General features: G+C 45.5%; 1 protein-coding gene across 2 annotated transcripts in view; it reads right to left on the reverse strand.

Moving 5' to 3' along the window:
* Positions 1-14,067, reverse strand: part of LOC119455463 (cubilin) — a 233,580-nt gene that overhangs the window by 198,415 nt on the left and 21,098 nt on the right. For both annotated transcript variants that reach the window (XM_037716873.2, XM_037716872.2), the window contains exons 7-10: positions 13,863-13,964; positions 5,161-5,264; positions 4,652-4,775; positions 2,859-3,027 (exon numbers count right to left, since the gene is read on the reverse strand). In XM_037716873.2, coding sequence (XP_037572801.1) covers positions 2,859-3,027; positions 4,652-4,775; positions 5,161-5,264; positions 13,863-13,964 — 499 coding nt within the window. The remainder of the gene's footprint in view (positions 1-2,858; positions 3,028-4,651; positions 4,776-5,160; positions 5,265-13,862; positions 13,965-14,067) is intronic.

A 14,067-nucleotide genomic window follows, 5' to 3' on the forward strand; every position in this document is an offset into this window, starting at 1 on the left:
TCCAATAAAAGACAGCGTACGAAGCTTTTCTGAATATGTGCCGAGCATCTGCTGCTTTATTAGCTCTACAAATTTGTCTGCATAAATTTATCTCTAGTAGTTGGACTAGTTGGACTAGTTGGCCGAAGTTAATATTGGAAAGATTTTAACTGCGCTAAACACAGGGACAAACGAGGACGTGGTGTCTGCGCACGTGGTGTCTTTTTTCGTCCTCCTTTGTCCCTGTTTTAGCACAGTTGAAATCTTTCCGATAAATTTATCTCCACTTATAGAGAGAGAGAGAAATAGAAGAGAGGAAAGGCAGGGAGGTTAACCCGACGCACGTCCGGTTTGCTACCCTGCACTGGGGAAAGGGGGTATAGGGATGAAAAGAGAGAGAAAGAAATAGAGAGCACAGTTTCGCGCACAAAGAAACTTCGCACGAAGTCTACAGACGGTCGCCAAGACCTGTCGACTTGAGATAGTGCAACAAGGCTTTCGTGGCTTTCTTATATATTTCTCACAGCGTAAGACAGTGGCAAGAGTTACTATGAAAGAAATTGTTTATATGGTACTAATATCGCACGTTGAATTCCTGTAACTAATAACAAGAGGTGCCATTTCTATATGACACTATGGGATATATCTTGGTTCATTTTCGCACAAAGAGCCGTAACTTGTACACAAGACCCAATGAGGTCCCTACCAGAGTTGCGGAGTTGCAACTCAGAGTTGGAATGATTCCGGAATCATGCCGCATTTTTAAACACCCGGAATGCAACGGGAATGAAATATCGAACAGATGGCATGGGAATAAAATGTAAGCCCACGATTCCAGTTTGAAGTTCTAATGGAATGGGTGCCCAAAACTAAAAGTCCTGTGCATTTGCCATGTAGACTGAACTAGACTCGGCGAATATATTGTTTTTCTCCTACCGGATTTTTTAGCATCATTCTATAGGTGACTACTTCTGCCACTGTAATTAAAAACAACGTGGTAATCGACGTGCACATTCTATGACGACCCGAAAACCTTTCTGCGTTACAAAGTTGCATTGCGTTTAAGGCGAGCAACTGCTGGTTATAAAGAATTATTCGGTTAGCAAAAGTACGCGTGACGTACATCACAAGGATGAAGGCCAAGAACGACGTCACAAATGGGTGCGCCCTGTGCGAGTCCACGGTGATTCGGAAAGCGCACTATGCTTTTTAGAGCTACTGCTCCAGGTACAAACCCAGAAAACGCCTGGTTCCGTAAATCTTACATTCAAGCTCAGCCAAGGTCAAACTGGGACTTAGCCGGCCTCTACCGGCGGCTGCTGCATACGCCGCGTGGGCGCCTATATCTTGAAAGCGATCTACGATGTGGACAAAGTGCACGGTCGCGCGGGCCTCATTTTCAAAGCGATCTGCGATGTGTACAAAGTGCGCCGAGTGCCGGTAGCTTCGTACGCACGGTGCTTTCGACGCTTAGTTCGCGAGACGCAGCATGATGGTCAATTCGCTCGCTGCTGCTGCGGCGTCGAGCAGTGTCTGTGTCCTTTCCAGAAGCAAGCAAAACCGTGCTATCGCTCGACAAACTTCGTTTAGCCGCGCTCAACCACGGCAACCTTTTGCACACTGTCGAACGTTCATAAAGCACTATACAGGAGATCAGAAAATTCCTAGAAGAGGTGGTAACTGCTATTATGCGAGTAGATGTGAGAAGAAAAAAAAAAAAGCCCCTCAAAACATTTATGTTTTGCGTAATGCTAAATTGAAGAAAACCTGCGTAAACACGATGAAATGTAATTTGAATTCAGAAGGTATCAATCATTATAAACCATTTTTGTGTTATGTTTTTGAAGAGGCCTCGGGAGCGACTGATCCTTTGCTCTGCTTCTTCACTTTTTTCTATTTGTCGACTGGCGAACGGCTTCAGAAAAGGGTACCGCATGAGAGGCTGACACCACAAGTTGACATGTGTTGTAGATATTTTGATTGCGAGAACTTAATATATTTTGTATTCCCGTAACATATTCGTGATTTCTAACCAACCCAGCTGACATATGTTTGTTGCCACTATGTTACAGGCCAGATAATAAAATTTAGGTAATAGTATTTTATGCACTTTTTTGTTTTGCCCTATTACACGTCAAATTGTCAAGATAACTAATCTTGTGTACGTATGTGTTTGTGAAATATGATCTTGTAAGTATGGGTACCAGGCGTGTGCTCTACAATGCGAGGGTTGGCGCAATGCATTTTTTGAAGGCTCACGATGGTTTTCACAGCCCATAGGCAGATAAACATTTAGCGATACCGACACTTGCAGGAGCCTTCTGTTTAAACAGTAGATGTTAGAGAGAGCTAGTAGAGCCAAAAGTGTACTGCAAAGATATCAGGCCACAAGGCATGTTTCTTGCGTTATAAAATTCTAAACGTAACAGTGCTTGTAACGTTTTTAAGACTTGAAAATTATGTGTTTAGTTGGCCAAAGACAGAAAAGCACAAGTCGTCAAACATGATAGGGAAAGCGCTCATTTACTGGAATTGGAGGAATGGAATGGGTCAGTTCAGACATTCCAGGAGTGGGAATTGTGCGGATCTGACTATTCGGAGGAGCTAAAAGGAGGGGAATTATGGAAGGTCCTCATTGGCCGCAGTCGAGCGGGAATGTAATGAATGGGCCCTGCTTCGCAACTGTGGTCCTTAGTGCTACTGTATTTCCCCAAGGGAAATAAAATTGCCCATGCGAAGTGGCCTACTTTCTGCTCACTCTAACAGCGCGGGTTTTACATTCTCCTGGCAAACAGATTCCGTACGGCGGCAAGCCACGTCATATTCCAAGTGCTGCCGTCGCCTTATTTTGAAAGGTTATGGCATCATGCGGAGCTTACCACTCGGGCACGGTCCACATCCGAAACCTCCCGGGTAGTTGATGCAGGCCACGGGCGGGTTTCTCGAGCAGAAGTGGTGACCCGTACTACACTCGTCCACATCCACAGAGCACGACTGCTGGCCGAATCCCTTGGTCCAGCCTTGTTCACACAGGCACATGTACGGTGGCTGCGGGTAGACAACGTGCCGAAAACTATTGAACACCTCTTTTTTCTTACCTTGTGTAAGGTTGTATGCACTTTTGCATGATTTTATAAGGCAGTGCGATATTCAAAGAGGAATAAGCTGTGCGAGTTGGAACGTGCTCACATTGAAATTTCAGCTCGAAAAATAAACAAGGACGAAACGGAGACCACACGAGCATGAGCGTGAGTTGCTAGTCAGTGTTCGTATCATGCGATTCCACTTTTGTACTATCTTTATTCTTTTCTATTGCGGTAATTTTCACATGGACATTACTAATTTTTGCGAGCTACGCGACATAGATTGCAAGGTATATACAGTGTGGCCCGAACGAGTTGCTTGCGTGAGATTTTATTGTATGCGCACGTTTTAAACCTTAATAATCTATCTAACACGTGCACGGCTTTCCAGTGCACGTGTTACAGTTTACGAAATACCGGAACAACGGATACAAGGACGGCAGCAGCAGAGCTGGTAGCGATGCCTTGTGCAGTTTTTCTGAGCAAGAGTGCGCAAAAAACATTTTGTTACATGACTCCTGCCGCTGAAAGAGTGGGAAAGAGCAGCTGTATAGGTTGGGGATCATGTTGGGGCCGACGCTTCCAGGCCAGAAACCAAGTAGCATAACCTCCGCCATTGGCAGCTATTTACCACGGCATTTGTTTTAGTTGAACTAGACGCAAAAAAGAAACCTTATATGGTAGACGTGGCAGTTATGTTACTTCACCTGTATTTTTCGGACTCTACCCGCAAAAGGAACGTATAAACGAATCTGCAGGGAAGACTAGCTAGATATGGATGAAGGTTGCGGGCAAGCAGAAAGACAAAGCGAAATATGTATTTTGAATAAAGGTGAGCTAGTGTAAAAAGAAGTATTTAGAAAATAATATACACAGAAAAGTTCAAAGAACAAGCTTCCTGCCACCAGCCAGTTTCAAAGAAAATGATCCCATTATGATTATCATCACAGATCGAAGTTGTTGGGGCACGAATAAAATTTAAAGGGGTGCTGAACCACCTTTTTAGAAGCATCAACAACGCCTTGGAACGATTATAGTACCTCCCGGAAATATATCACGCGAATGTTTTTTGGAAAGACCTAGCACGGAGCGTAGATAATGCGAACGCAATGTTTACCTTTCCCATTTGCCCTCAACATGTCCCGTGCTGAAGGAGTGGGAAAACGCTGGTGGCGAAAGAGTGGTGATGCCCAGCCTACGGCGTATCTATCTATCTATCTATCTATCTATCTATCTATCTATCTATCTATCTATCTATCTATCTATCTATCTATCTATCTATCTATCTATCTATTCTATCTATCTATCTATCTATCTATCTATCTATCTATCTATCTATCTATCTATCTATCTATCTATCTATCTATCTATCTATCTATCTATCTATCTATCTATCTATCTATCTATCTATCTATCTATCTATCTATCTATCTATCTATCTATCTATCTATCTATCTATCTATCTATCTATCCGGTATACCGTAGATACCTAATACGTTTAAAAAGTCTCTTAATATCCTCGTTGCAAATAGAAATTCGTCGCTGCCCTTTCAGCAACTGAGAAGTCACATTCAAGAAAGGAGGCTCACGTCGTTCGTCCGGGGCAGGCTGACGCAGGTGCCGTGGTCACAGAGAGCGCTCGAGCTTGTTGTCGTGCAGCTGTCCTGACTCTCCGTGCAACGGGCCCCGTAAAATCCCCGTGCGCACTCGCAGCTGCGATGAGAGACAAAAGCATGAGGAACACACCTTTGATTACGGTGCAAGGCACTAGCTGAAGCTCCTTTTACATGTGCGAAATGCATTTGTAGCTGTTGGTATCGTAATGGAAACTTTACCACGACCTTCACTTACTGATGAGCGTTTCTGTCGGTAATTACGACCATTTCTGTCCATAACCACGGGAAAGTGGTTAGGGTGTTGGGAAAAAGCACGCAAGCTGATTTCCGTAGCACGTGCAATACACGATCGAACCACTGAATGCTGCGCAAATCCAGTGTTACAGTTGTTTTTGGCTTCGTCGTCCAGAATACTCCTGTGAGAGCTTGTGCAACTAGGCGTCCTTCGGCGCCTATCGAACTTAACGTAGGTATACGCTTACCGGTAGCTTCCGGGCGTGTTTATGCACCGGGCGTTGTTCTGGCAGCCGAGATCACTACCCGCCCAGTGGGAGCACTCGTCCACGTCCTCTTCACACCGGGTTCCCTTCGAGACAGACAATCCACCACATAAGAGTGCGTATAGTCACAAGAATGTTTATCCGGATAAGTGCTGTTCGTTATTGGGCATCACTTATCGTTAACTCGCTGTAATGTAGTGGCTGGTGACCGAATGCCGCTATATTAGTAAGGAAACGCTCTTCGTAAGGAACGTTTCCTCAGAATATGCTGAAAAATATAACAGATCTGAATAACTCTAATCAGTCAGTCGAAAGGTCGATCGATCAATCAATCAATCAATCAATCAATTATTCAATATTTTAAATAGTCATTCAATCAATATTTCAATAATTTATTTACGTGCCTAGGAACAGCACTGAGGTCTGGATTATAGAGCGCGGAAAGAAAGAAATTTAAATATGGAAAACAATTACCACATAAAATTAAGGGATTACTTAATATAATAACAAAACGAAAACTCAAGAGAACTCGATAAACGCCTACACAATGAACAACAATACATCAATAACACACAATTGAGAGACAGAGAACATGTTCGGAAGGAGAAAGAAACGATGATAATCACGAGAGGAGCGCTGCTATAGACACAAGGCTGAAGAGAAAGTGCGAAGGTCGGAATAGATAGAAGACAACACGTTTTGAAAGACATCGAGATGAAGAAAAACGAAAGTTACAAAGAAAAGACGAGTGTCTGCGGAAACACGCAGGAACCTGGAAGTGCCTATGTTCCATGGTAGTCTAGTGCGGAACTAGCAATGAAACAGAAGCTAGCAGATCCGAACATGTAATAGATTCATGAATGATTTTGTACGAAAAGAAGACGTCGGTACGACTACGTATGCAGCTCAGTGACTGAAGTGCACGATGATTATTATTACTTGGAAACTTGTTGGTGCGTAAGGTCAGAAAACGTTGTTTATTTACACTCGTGAACATTTTATGCGCACGCTCAATCAAGATGCTAATAATATAAAATACTACTACTATACTACTACTACTACTACTACTACTACTACTACTACTACTACTACTACTACTACTACTACTACTACTACTACTACTACTACTACTACTATTGCTATTAAACTTCTACTAGTTGGCATTGGCGCGGTGGAAGTATACGTGCGATCATGGCCTAATTATCATTCTCTATCGGTTCGAACGTCGGACGGCTGTGCTAGGGGACCTATGCTCCATCCCACCATCGACCCACGTATTTCATTTCTTTTTTCTTCAAACGAGCTGTTCGCCGAGAACGCAGCAGCCCCCAGCCGCCATGGTGAGAAAAGTCCGGGAGGGTATGCCAAGAGAGCTTCCCTTAAATAATAATCTTTAGAGTGAGTAGTGATTCTCCTTTCCGCTTTATTTTGACGATTGCGCGTTTTCCGTCAAATGATCATTAAAAGAACCGAACTCTGTCACTCGGGCCACGTACAGACGTAGAGAAACGTCAACCTGTGCTAAACTCACGCCATTCAAAATAAGAGCCGAGGTGGTTAGGACTAAATGCCAAACAAACCAGTATAGCGTCTCTTGTAGTCCTGTGTCGCTCTGGGAAGTTATAATCCGTCAATCGGTCACCACGTTTTGTTGGTAGTAGGTGCTTAACACTTCGAGAGTTCTAAGTCAAAGCTCGTGTTGCCGCTTTAGTCCGTGTTTTTATGCGTATTTGCTCGCCTGCCTCTACGAGCTATAAAAGTGCGTCATTATTGTGTTGTGACCAGCCACATCCGTGCAGTGAGAGTGGTAGTAATGGTGGTGTTGGTGGTGGTGGTGGTGATGTTGAAGCAGGTGGGGTTAGCCTGGCATACATAACCGACAATTGCTCCGCCTGATCCTCCTTCGAGTTGAGATCAGGGGTGTGTCACCAGGTGTCGATGAGCCCCGTGTTTTGCAGAAAGGCTATCAGCAGTCGTTGCGCTCTCTTCCTGATTGCCGCGGGCCCTCCGGGGAAAACGACGTCTTCAAAGATCCTGTGCGTAAGACTGCTCTTTTGTAGGCTGTCGACCATCGCTTTTCTTTCTGTGTCAAACTGCGGGCATATCCAAATAAAATGTTCGATGACGCCAATGTCACCACAGAAAGCACAGAATGGGGAAGCGCGAAGCCCAGTCTTGAAACCAAGCTGGGGTGTACGCGGAGTCGGTCCTGACGCGGTATAAAAGCGTCGCTTCGTCGCGGGTAAATCCACAAGTCACACAGGCTTCGTGGGGATTCTTGTGGATCTGCCTTAAAGTGAAGGCGGATTGCACCCTTAGGGTTCTGAAGAGCGTTTGGAGCTTTCACTTTTGGGACACATGTCAGCGCTAGGCGTGCAAATGCGTCAGCTTTCTCGTTTCCATCAATTCCTACGTGTGATGGTATCCACTGGAACCTTATGCTAAATACTTTGCTTGTTAGATCGTTAACCAGTGCCAGAGATTGCCTTGTAAATTTCTCTTGAGGTAGGCCACGATGTAATCTCTGTAACGCTGGCTTAGAGTCCGTCAGCACCACGACATTTCGTGCAGAAAAGGCCCGTAGTTTCCGCAAAGCCGTGGTGATTGCGGCGCTTTCTACTGTTGTAGAGGAAACTACGCGATCTAGTCTGCCAGACCATGACACATGAAGGGATGGTAGGCAGAATGCCGCTGCACAGCTATCTGTTTGTGCGCACACCGAACCGTCTGTGTACACTTGTAAGTGGCTTTGAAACCCTGTGCTCAAGTGTTCCAGCACAATAAACTTTGCTTCTGCCGTTGAAATGGTGCGTTTTGACGGTAGGTGGGGTACACTGAGGCTGCAGGTAACGTTCGAAAAAAAGACATGGCGGGTCAAGGCGACTTCTTTTAGGCCATTCCAATCCTAAAAATTGGAAAGCGTTCAGCGCCGCATGGAAATGTGAGCGAGTTCCTGCTCTTAGCCGCCGGAGAAGTGCAGTGCCTGCGCGGGACTCGCCCACCCTTAATAGCTGCGTCAGCAACGCCTGAAATGCCAAGAGCCGGAGTGGAAGAGACTCTGCCTCATTAGTGACTTTCTTGTTTGAAGCCGCCTATGGAACTCCCATCGCTAAGCGAAGTCCCTTTCTGCGCACTGCCTCCAAGCGCTGGAGTTGACTCGATGACGGTGATATCAGAGGGAGCTGATAGAGAATGCGGCTTGTTATCAGTGCAGCGTTCAGTTTAAGCATGGACATAGGATTGTTTCACCAACGTACACCTGCCAATCGACGAAGTGCGTTGACTCTTTGCACTGATGCAGCCACAACACTTTCGATCGCACGATGCCATAGTAGCTTGCTGTCGATGGTGACGCCCAGAAATCGAACATGAGTTGCACGAAGAATTGAGTGGCCTCTGATATTCAGCGTCAGGCGTGTTGACTTGCGTCTCACTCCCGGGAAAAGCATGAAGGCAGATTTTTCCGCTGATAAAGATAGGCCAAGCGTCGATAAGTGGCGTTCGATGGTGGAGATTGCGCCCTGGGCTATCCGGGCCAACAGTTTATGTTGGTACTCCGAGATCCAAATGCAGATGTCGTCTGCGTAGATGGACATTTTAACTGCCGTCCGACCTACTTTCAGTGCATCTGGAAGGCTGGCCATGGCAACGTTAAAAAGCAAGGGAGATAGGACGCTTCCTTGTGAGACACCGAGGGAAATTCGTCGCTTATCACTTATTATACTTCCGAGCTTAACTTGGACACATCGATCTCTGAGAAATTCATGGACGAATCTAAGAGCATTTCCCGAGACGCCCATGTTTCGGAATCCGTTGATGATGCCTGTATGAAGCACATAGTCGTATGCCTTGGCAACGTCCATAAAGATGGCGAGTGTGGAAAGCCCGTCTGCGCAATGGTGCTCGATATGGCTTAGTAAATCCAAGACGCTGTCCTGGGCACTCAACCGTGGACGAAAGCCGGTCATGCACGATGGCAGTCTATTTCCTTGCTCAAGATACCATGTTAACCTAGTACATACTAGTCTTTCCATCAACTTTGATACGCATGATGGCATGATGTTAGCGATACTAGCCGATATGAGGCGAGGTCCGCAGGATCCTTTCCGGACTTGAGTACTGGCACCACCCATGCTATCTTCCACGTTTCTGGGATCTGTCCTGTGCACAGACGTGAATAAATATGTCCAGAAGGGCTCATCTTCGTTCGTATGGCAGATTTGTCAGCATCTGATTGCTGATCGAATCGGGACCCACAACACAGCGTCTTCTTAATTTGCTAACCGCCAAATCCAACTCACGGAAGGTGAATGGCGTATCCATGGTATGGAATGCGTGAGACAACTAAGGGTTCGATACTCCTGCTGATCTGCCAGATGTGTATGCGTCTGCAAAATCTTCTGCAAGGGTTTGGAAATCTTTTCGTTGCTTTAAAGCAAGTGCTTCGAATGGCCTGTGCGGGCGAATATTTCCGGATAGGCTATTCATTACTCACCATATCCTTGTCATGGGAGTAAACGCTGACAAGCTCTCACAGAAAGCAGCCCACTGAACTCGTCTTAACCTTTTTGTGTGACGACGGATGACAGCGTTTATCCTGTTGTATTCAGTTTTTGCAGAGGGATTTCCCGTTTTTCTCATTAGTTTCCGCTCCGCTCTCCTACGCGCTGCGCAGAGGTTCTTTAGTTTCAAATCAGGAGTAGGGAAATGATCTGGCAGTTTCAACATTGAGGTAGCCACTAGCTCTCTTACTCCGCAGCATATCTACGAACAGCTCACCAGGGGATTCATCCAACGCTTCTCTGTATGGGCCCCAGCGTGTCACAGCACAGAATTGTCAACCAGCAGTGTGAAATCCGGTGATGTTGGTGAAGATCGGAAAATGGTCGCTGCCCATCCTGTCTGGGGCCGTTGTCGACGATATGAAAAGGTCTGTAGAATGGATCACGAGGTCTATGGGACTCCATGAATCTGATGGTCTGAAGAAAGTCGGTTTGCCATCGTTCGCGATACATAAGTCAGCAGCATCCGCGGCTGCGACAAGTTCCTTGCCTCGGAAATCTGCAATCTTATCTCCCCAAAGCAAATGATGTGCGTTAAAATTGCCACAGATTACTCTAGGAGAGGGGCAACGAATGCAAAGGTCCTTTATAAACGCCTCCATGGAGACCCTCCTGCGTGGACTTATATACACCGACACCACACTGAGTTTTCGTTTTCCTAGGCACACTTGCACAGCGGTGACTTCCAAGTAGTTAGAACAAAGGTCTTGCACTGGTAAGGCGACGTGAGGTATTTCTCGCCTAATGTAGGTCATCGCACTTCCATTAGCAAATGACGGTATACTCGGATTTCCATGTCTGATGTACCCTGGGATCGTCCTTACATTAGGGAGACCGGCCTCTGAGAGGGCTAGAATTGGTATAGGTATGCCTCGAAGGAAAAGGTAAGTTCACACAGACGCTGTTGAATACCGGCGCAGTTCCATTGCATTATTAAGGGCACTTTTGGGCGACGGAATGGACTCAGTAGGCGAGAAATTGCCATTATGCTACTGAGGGTATGTGGAAGTAGCGCAGAGTATTACTGACTCAAGAGCCAGCACTGCTTCCAGCATATCCTTCGTTGAACTCGCAGGCATCTTCGCGACGTGGGAACGTAGTGCCGTGAACAACGCGTTTATCACATGCTGGCAGTTTTCCAGCTGACTGCTTCCAATTGGTGCTTGAGGTCGGTTCACTGCGGCCGCATCGGTGCGCTTTTCGGACTCTTTTGGAACAGTCTAAGCGGCGGTGACCGTTCGCGTTGGCTCAATAACTTCGTTTATCGGTGTGAGACGCGGAAAATGAGATGCGTACTCTCTTTCCAAACCAGTTAGTTGTAGCGCGCTGGGTGTCTTCTTCGTGTTCGATGGTGCACTTGCAAATTCTTTGGACCCAGAACAAACATCTTATTCCTTCGTTGAGCAGCTGTCCGCGCAGGACACCAACCGTAGCTAGCAGGATGGTCGCCGCTGCAGTTTGCACACACAGAGTTTTCTTTACTTGCACACGTCTTAAAGTCATGAGGTCCCCCACAGCGCCTGCACCTCTGTTCCCCACGACAGTATTTAGCAATATGTCCGAAGCGCTGACACTTAAAACAACGTGTTGGTGTCTCCACGTAGTCGACAAGCTCGTGTCTGGTGAAACCGAGGTTTATCTTCTCCGGGAGTTCAGAATTTGGGAGCAAATGCGAGAACCACCGAGTTAGTGTGCATTGACTCCCATTCAGATGACGAGGTTTGGACCCGACGGATGATTCTTCTTGCATGGAATACTCCCTGAGGTCTCAGGAAGGTGAGCAGCTCTTCATCCGAGTACCATTTTGGGACTCCTCTAAGAATGCACATGTTTTTCATATAACTGTGTGGGACACGGGCAGATATGGCTATGCCGCCGATATTCTTGGTCTCTAGAAGGATGTTGGCTTGTCCTTCTGTCTCTACATCTAAGATCAATGCTCCCTGTGCTGTGAAGTGGCTCTTCACTGGTGCTCCGCCGAGAATGGTTTCAAGCTCAGAATACAGGACAATAGGGTTCACTTGCCTTAAATCAGCCCTTTCGGATGCTGCAGTGATTAACACTGGAATTCCCTCCGCCCTGTCTTTACGATGGCGCACAACTCGGAAACCACCCTCGTCCATGTCGAGGTCTGAAAGGTTCGCCACGTTGTCGTCCTCGATGATTGTTGACTCGTCTTCAGATTCTCCAGTGTCTTGTCGCTTGCAGTCAGGCTGGCTTGTACAAACCAGCTGGCGTTTCTGACCCGGTTTCACCCCTTGGGAGGTCATGGCAGTGAGAGCGATCACCACTTACTGTTGTCTGTCTCGTTCTCGTGCGCTCCGCAGTGAAAGAGAAGTGTATCTGCTTACAAATAAACATACTAAAAATACGGCAAAGTTTCGCGATGATGCATTGCCGTGTAGTTGGTATAGGCTTATTAAACGTGAAAAAAGAGCGCGAATAAATTTGTGGTGACCGGTAAAATTACATTCGCAGTGTATCTTTCGCGGACGGCAAATCCATAACGCGGCTTCGAATTCCCGCTTTAATTCTTCCTCCTCAGGACTTGAATAAAGTTCGTACTCACTCATTTCGCTCGCCACATTGTTTGCGTATTTGATCGCAAAATAATATGTGAATGCGTACCAGATCACGTGAGGAATCTGCGTTGCTTCTTGTTGGGCTTGCAGACGCCTTATGTAGTGGACTCAGAATAAACAAAACTCGCTTAAACAAATAAGCCGAATAAACGGAACAATAGAATCAACTTTAGTTGGCCGCCGATAGCCACAGTGTTAACAAACTTCTGGTAAACAGAAGACACCTTTTTTTAAACTCCGGTTAAACAGTACTTTAAGCGAAATTACCGCATATCTTATCAGCGTATTAACAGGAAAGCTCCCACAAACATGCAAATGCCGTAGTGAACAAAATTTATTCCATGAGGCACTTGCGGAAACGTTAATGTAAATTAAAGATGTTGAGACTGCAATGGCGTTTCTATCCTAACAACTTCGCCAGACAAGCAGGATTCCTGAAGAGAAAAAGACAACTACGGAGTTGGTAGCATTTCACAGTCAGGCTGCCACTAGCCTGATGCCCTCAGGAATAAGATATCTCGCATGATGGCTTTAATTGGTGTATAGTCTGAGGAGACGGCTCAAATGATTATCGGTGAAGTTCACATGACAAAGACTATGATTCTTCTGACGAATGTATAGATAATATTGTTCCAGTGTAATTTAATTTTGTGGACAAGACGGCAAGATATGCAGTTTAAAGCGTGCAGCGCTACTGGGAACGCAAAGTCTAAGAAGAAAATGAGGAATCCATTCTTACATGACCAGAGCGTTGCGCAAGAAATGCTACATTATTAGAAGCAGAGCACAGTAGAGTCACTTTTGTTTTCACTATAGTCATATCAATACAGTCGAACGCTCTTAAAAAAAAACATGAAGAAGAACAACAAAAAACAAATATATTGTTAGCGATTTTTGTATCCTTCGCTTGAATGACACTTCGGGTAAACGGAAGACATTTTTCTGTTCCTTCGAGTTCAGTTTAAGCAGAATATACTGCACGTTGATCTCCTGAAGTAAAGTCGTATTAAAAATTACAACATTGTTTTTGTCTGTTTTGCTTTCCTTTGCTCATTCATTTTCTGCAGCCCATACACTTTGGTATGTTATGGTATACTTGGGTGATTGTGTGAGCGCGCTGTGGCCATGCCACGAAAATGTTGAAAAAAAAAATCAGCTTCAACACTACATTGCGAGCACAACCAAGTGTGTAAGTGACGATCCTGCTTCCTTATCATAAGTGGAACCCGATTATGCTAGCAGTAACGTTTAGTTGATCTCTTACAGGAAGTCTGGAGCGCAGCCAGAGTGCTTTTCAATGACTACCCGCGAGTATACCAGTACTTATCTTAATTGAAATGAGCGTATTAATGATTACATAACAATTTCTACTGTAATCAAAAGGCCCTGTAAAAAGTTGTGAATTAATAGGCCTTGATATAGATTTTAGTGGTATAGCTTATGGAGCTTGTATATGTGAAGCTTGTCTGTACTAGCAATGTCATAGTATAGTTCGTAGTGATGACATATACAGATCGAAATAGCACAGACGTTGGCATACCTCCCACGACGGTGGACAGAGGCATGTGAATGCGTTGAAGCGGCCGATGCATGTTCCTCCATGGCTGCACGGATTTGACCGGCAGGGATCTTGGTTAAGCCCCTGTGAAGTGAATGAAATTTGCTTCGATATGTGTGCAATGAGCAGCCAAATGCACGCAGTTTTTCAATGTGTCATCTTGAACACTTGTACTTGTGAGATAGAA

This window comes from Dermacentor silvarum, chromosome 6 (genome assembly GCF_013339745.2).
Source record: "Dermacentor silvarum isolate Dsil-2018 chromosome 6, BIME_Dsil_1.4, whole genome shotgun sequence".
Lineage (NCBI taxonomy): Eukaryota > Metazoa > Arthropoda > Arachnida > Ixodida > Ixodidae > Dermacentor > Dermacentor silvarum.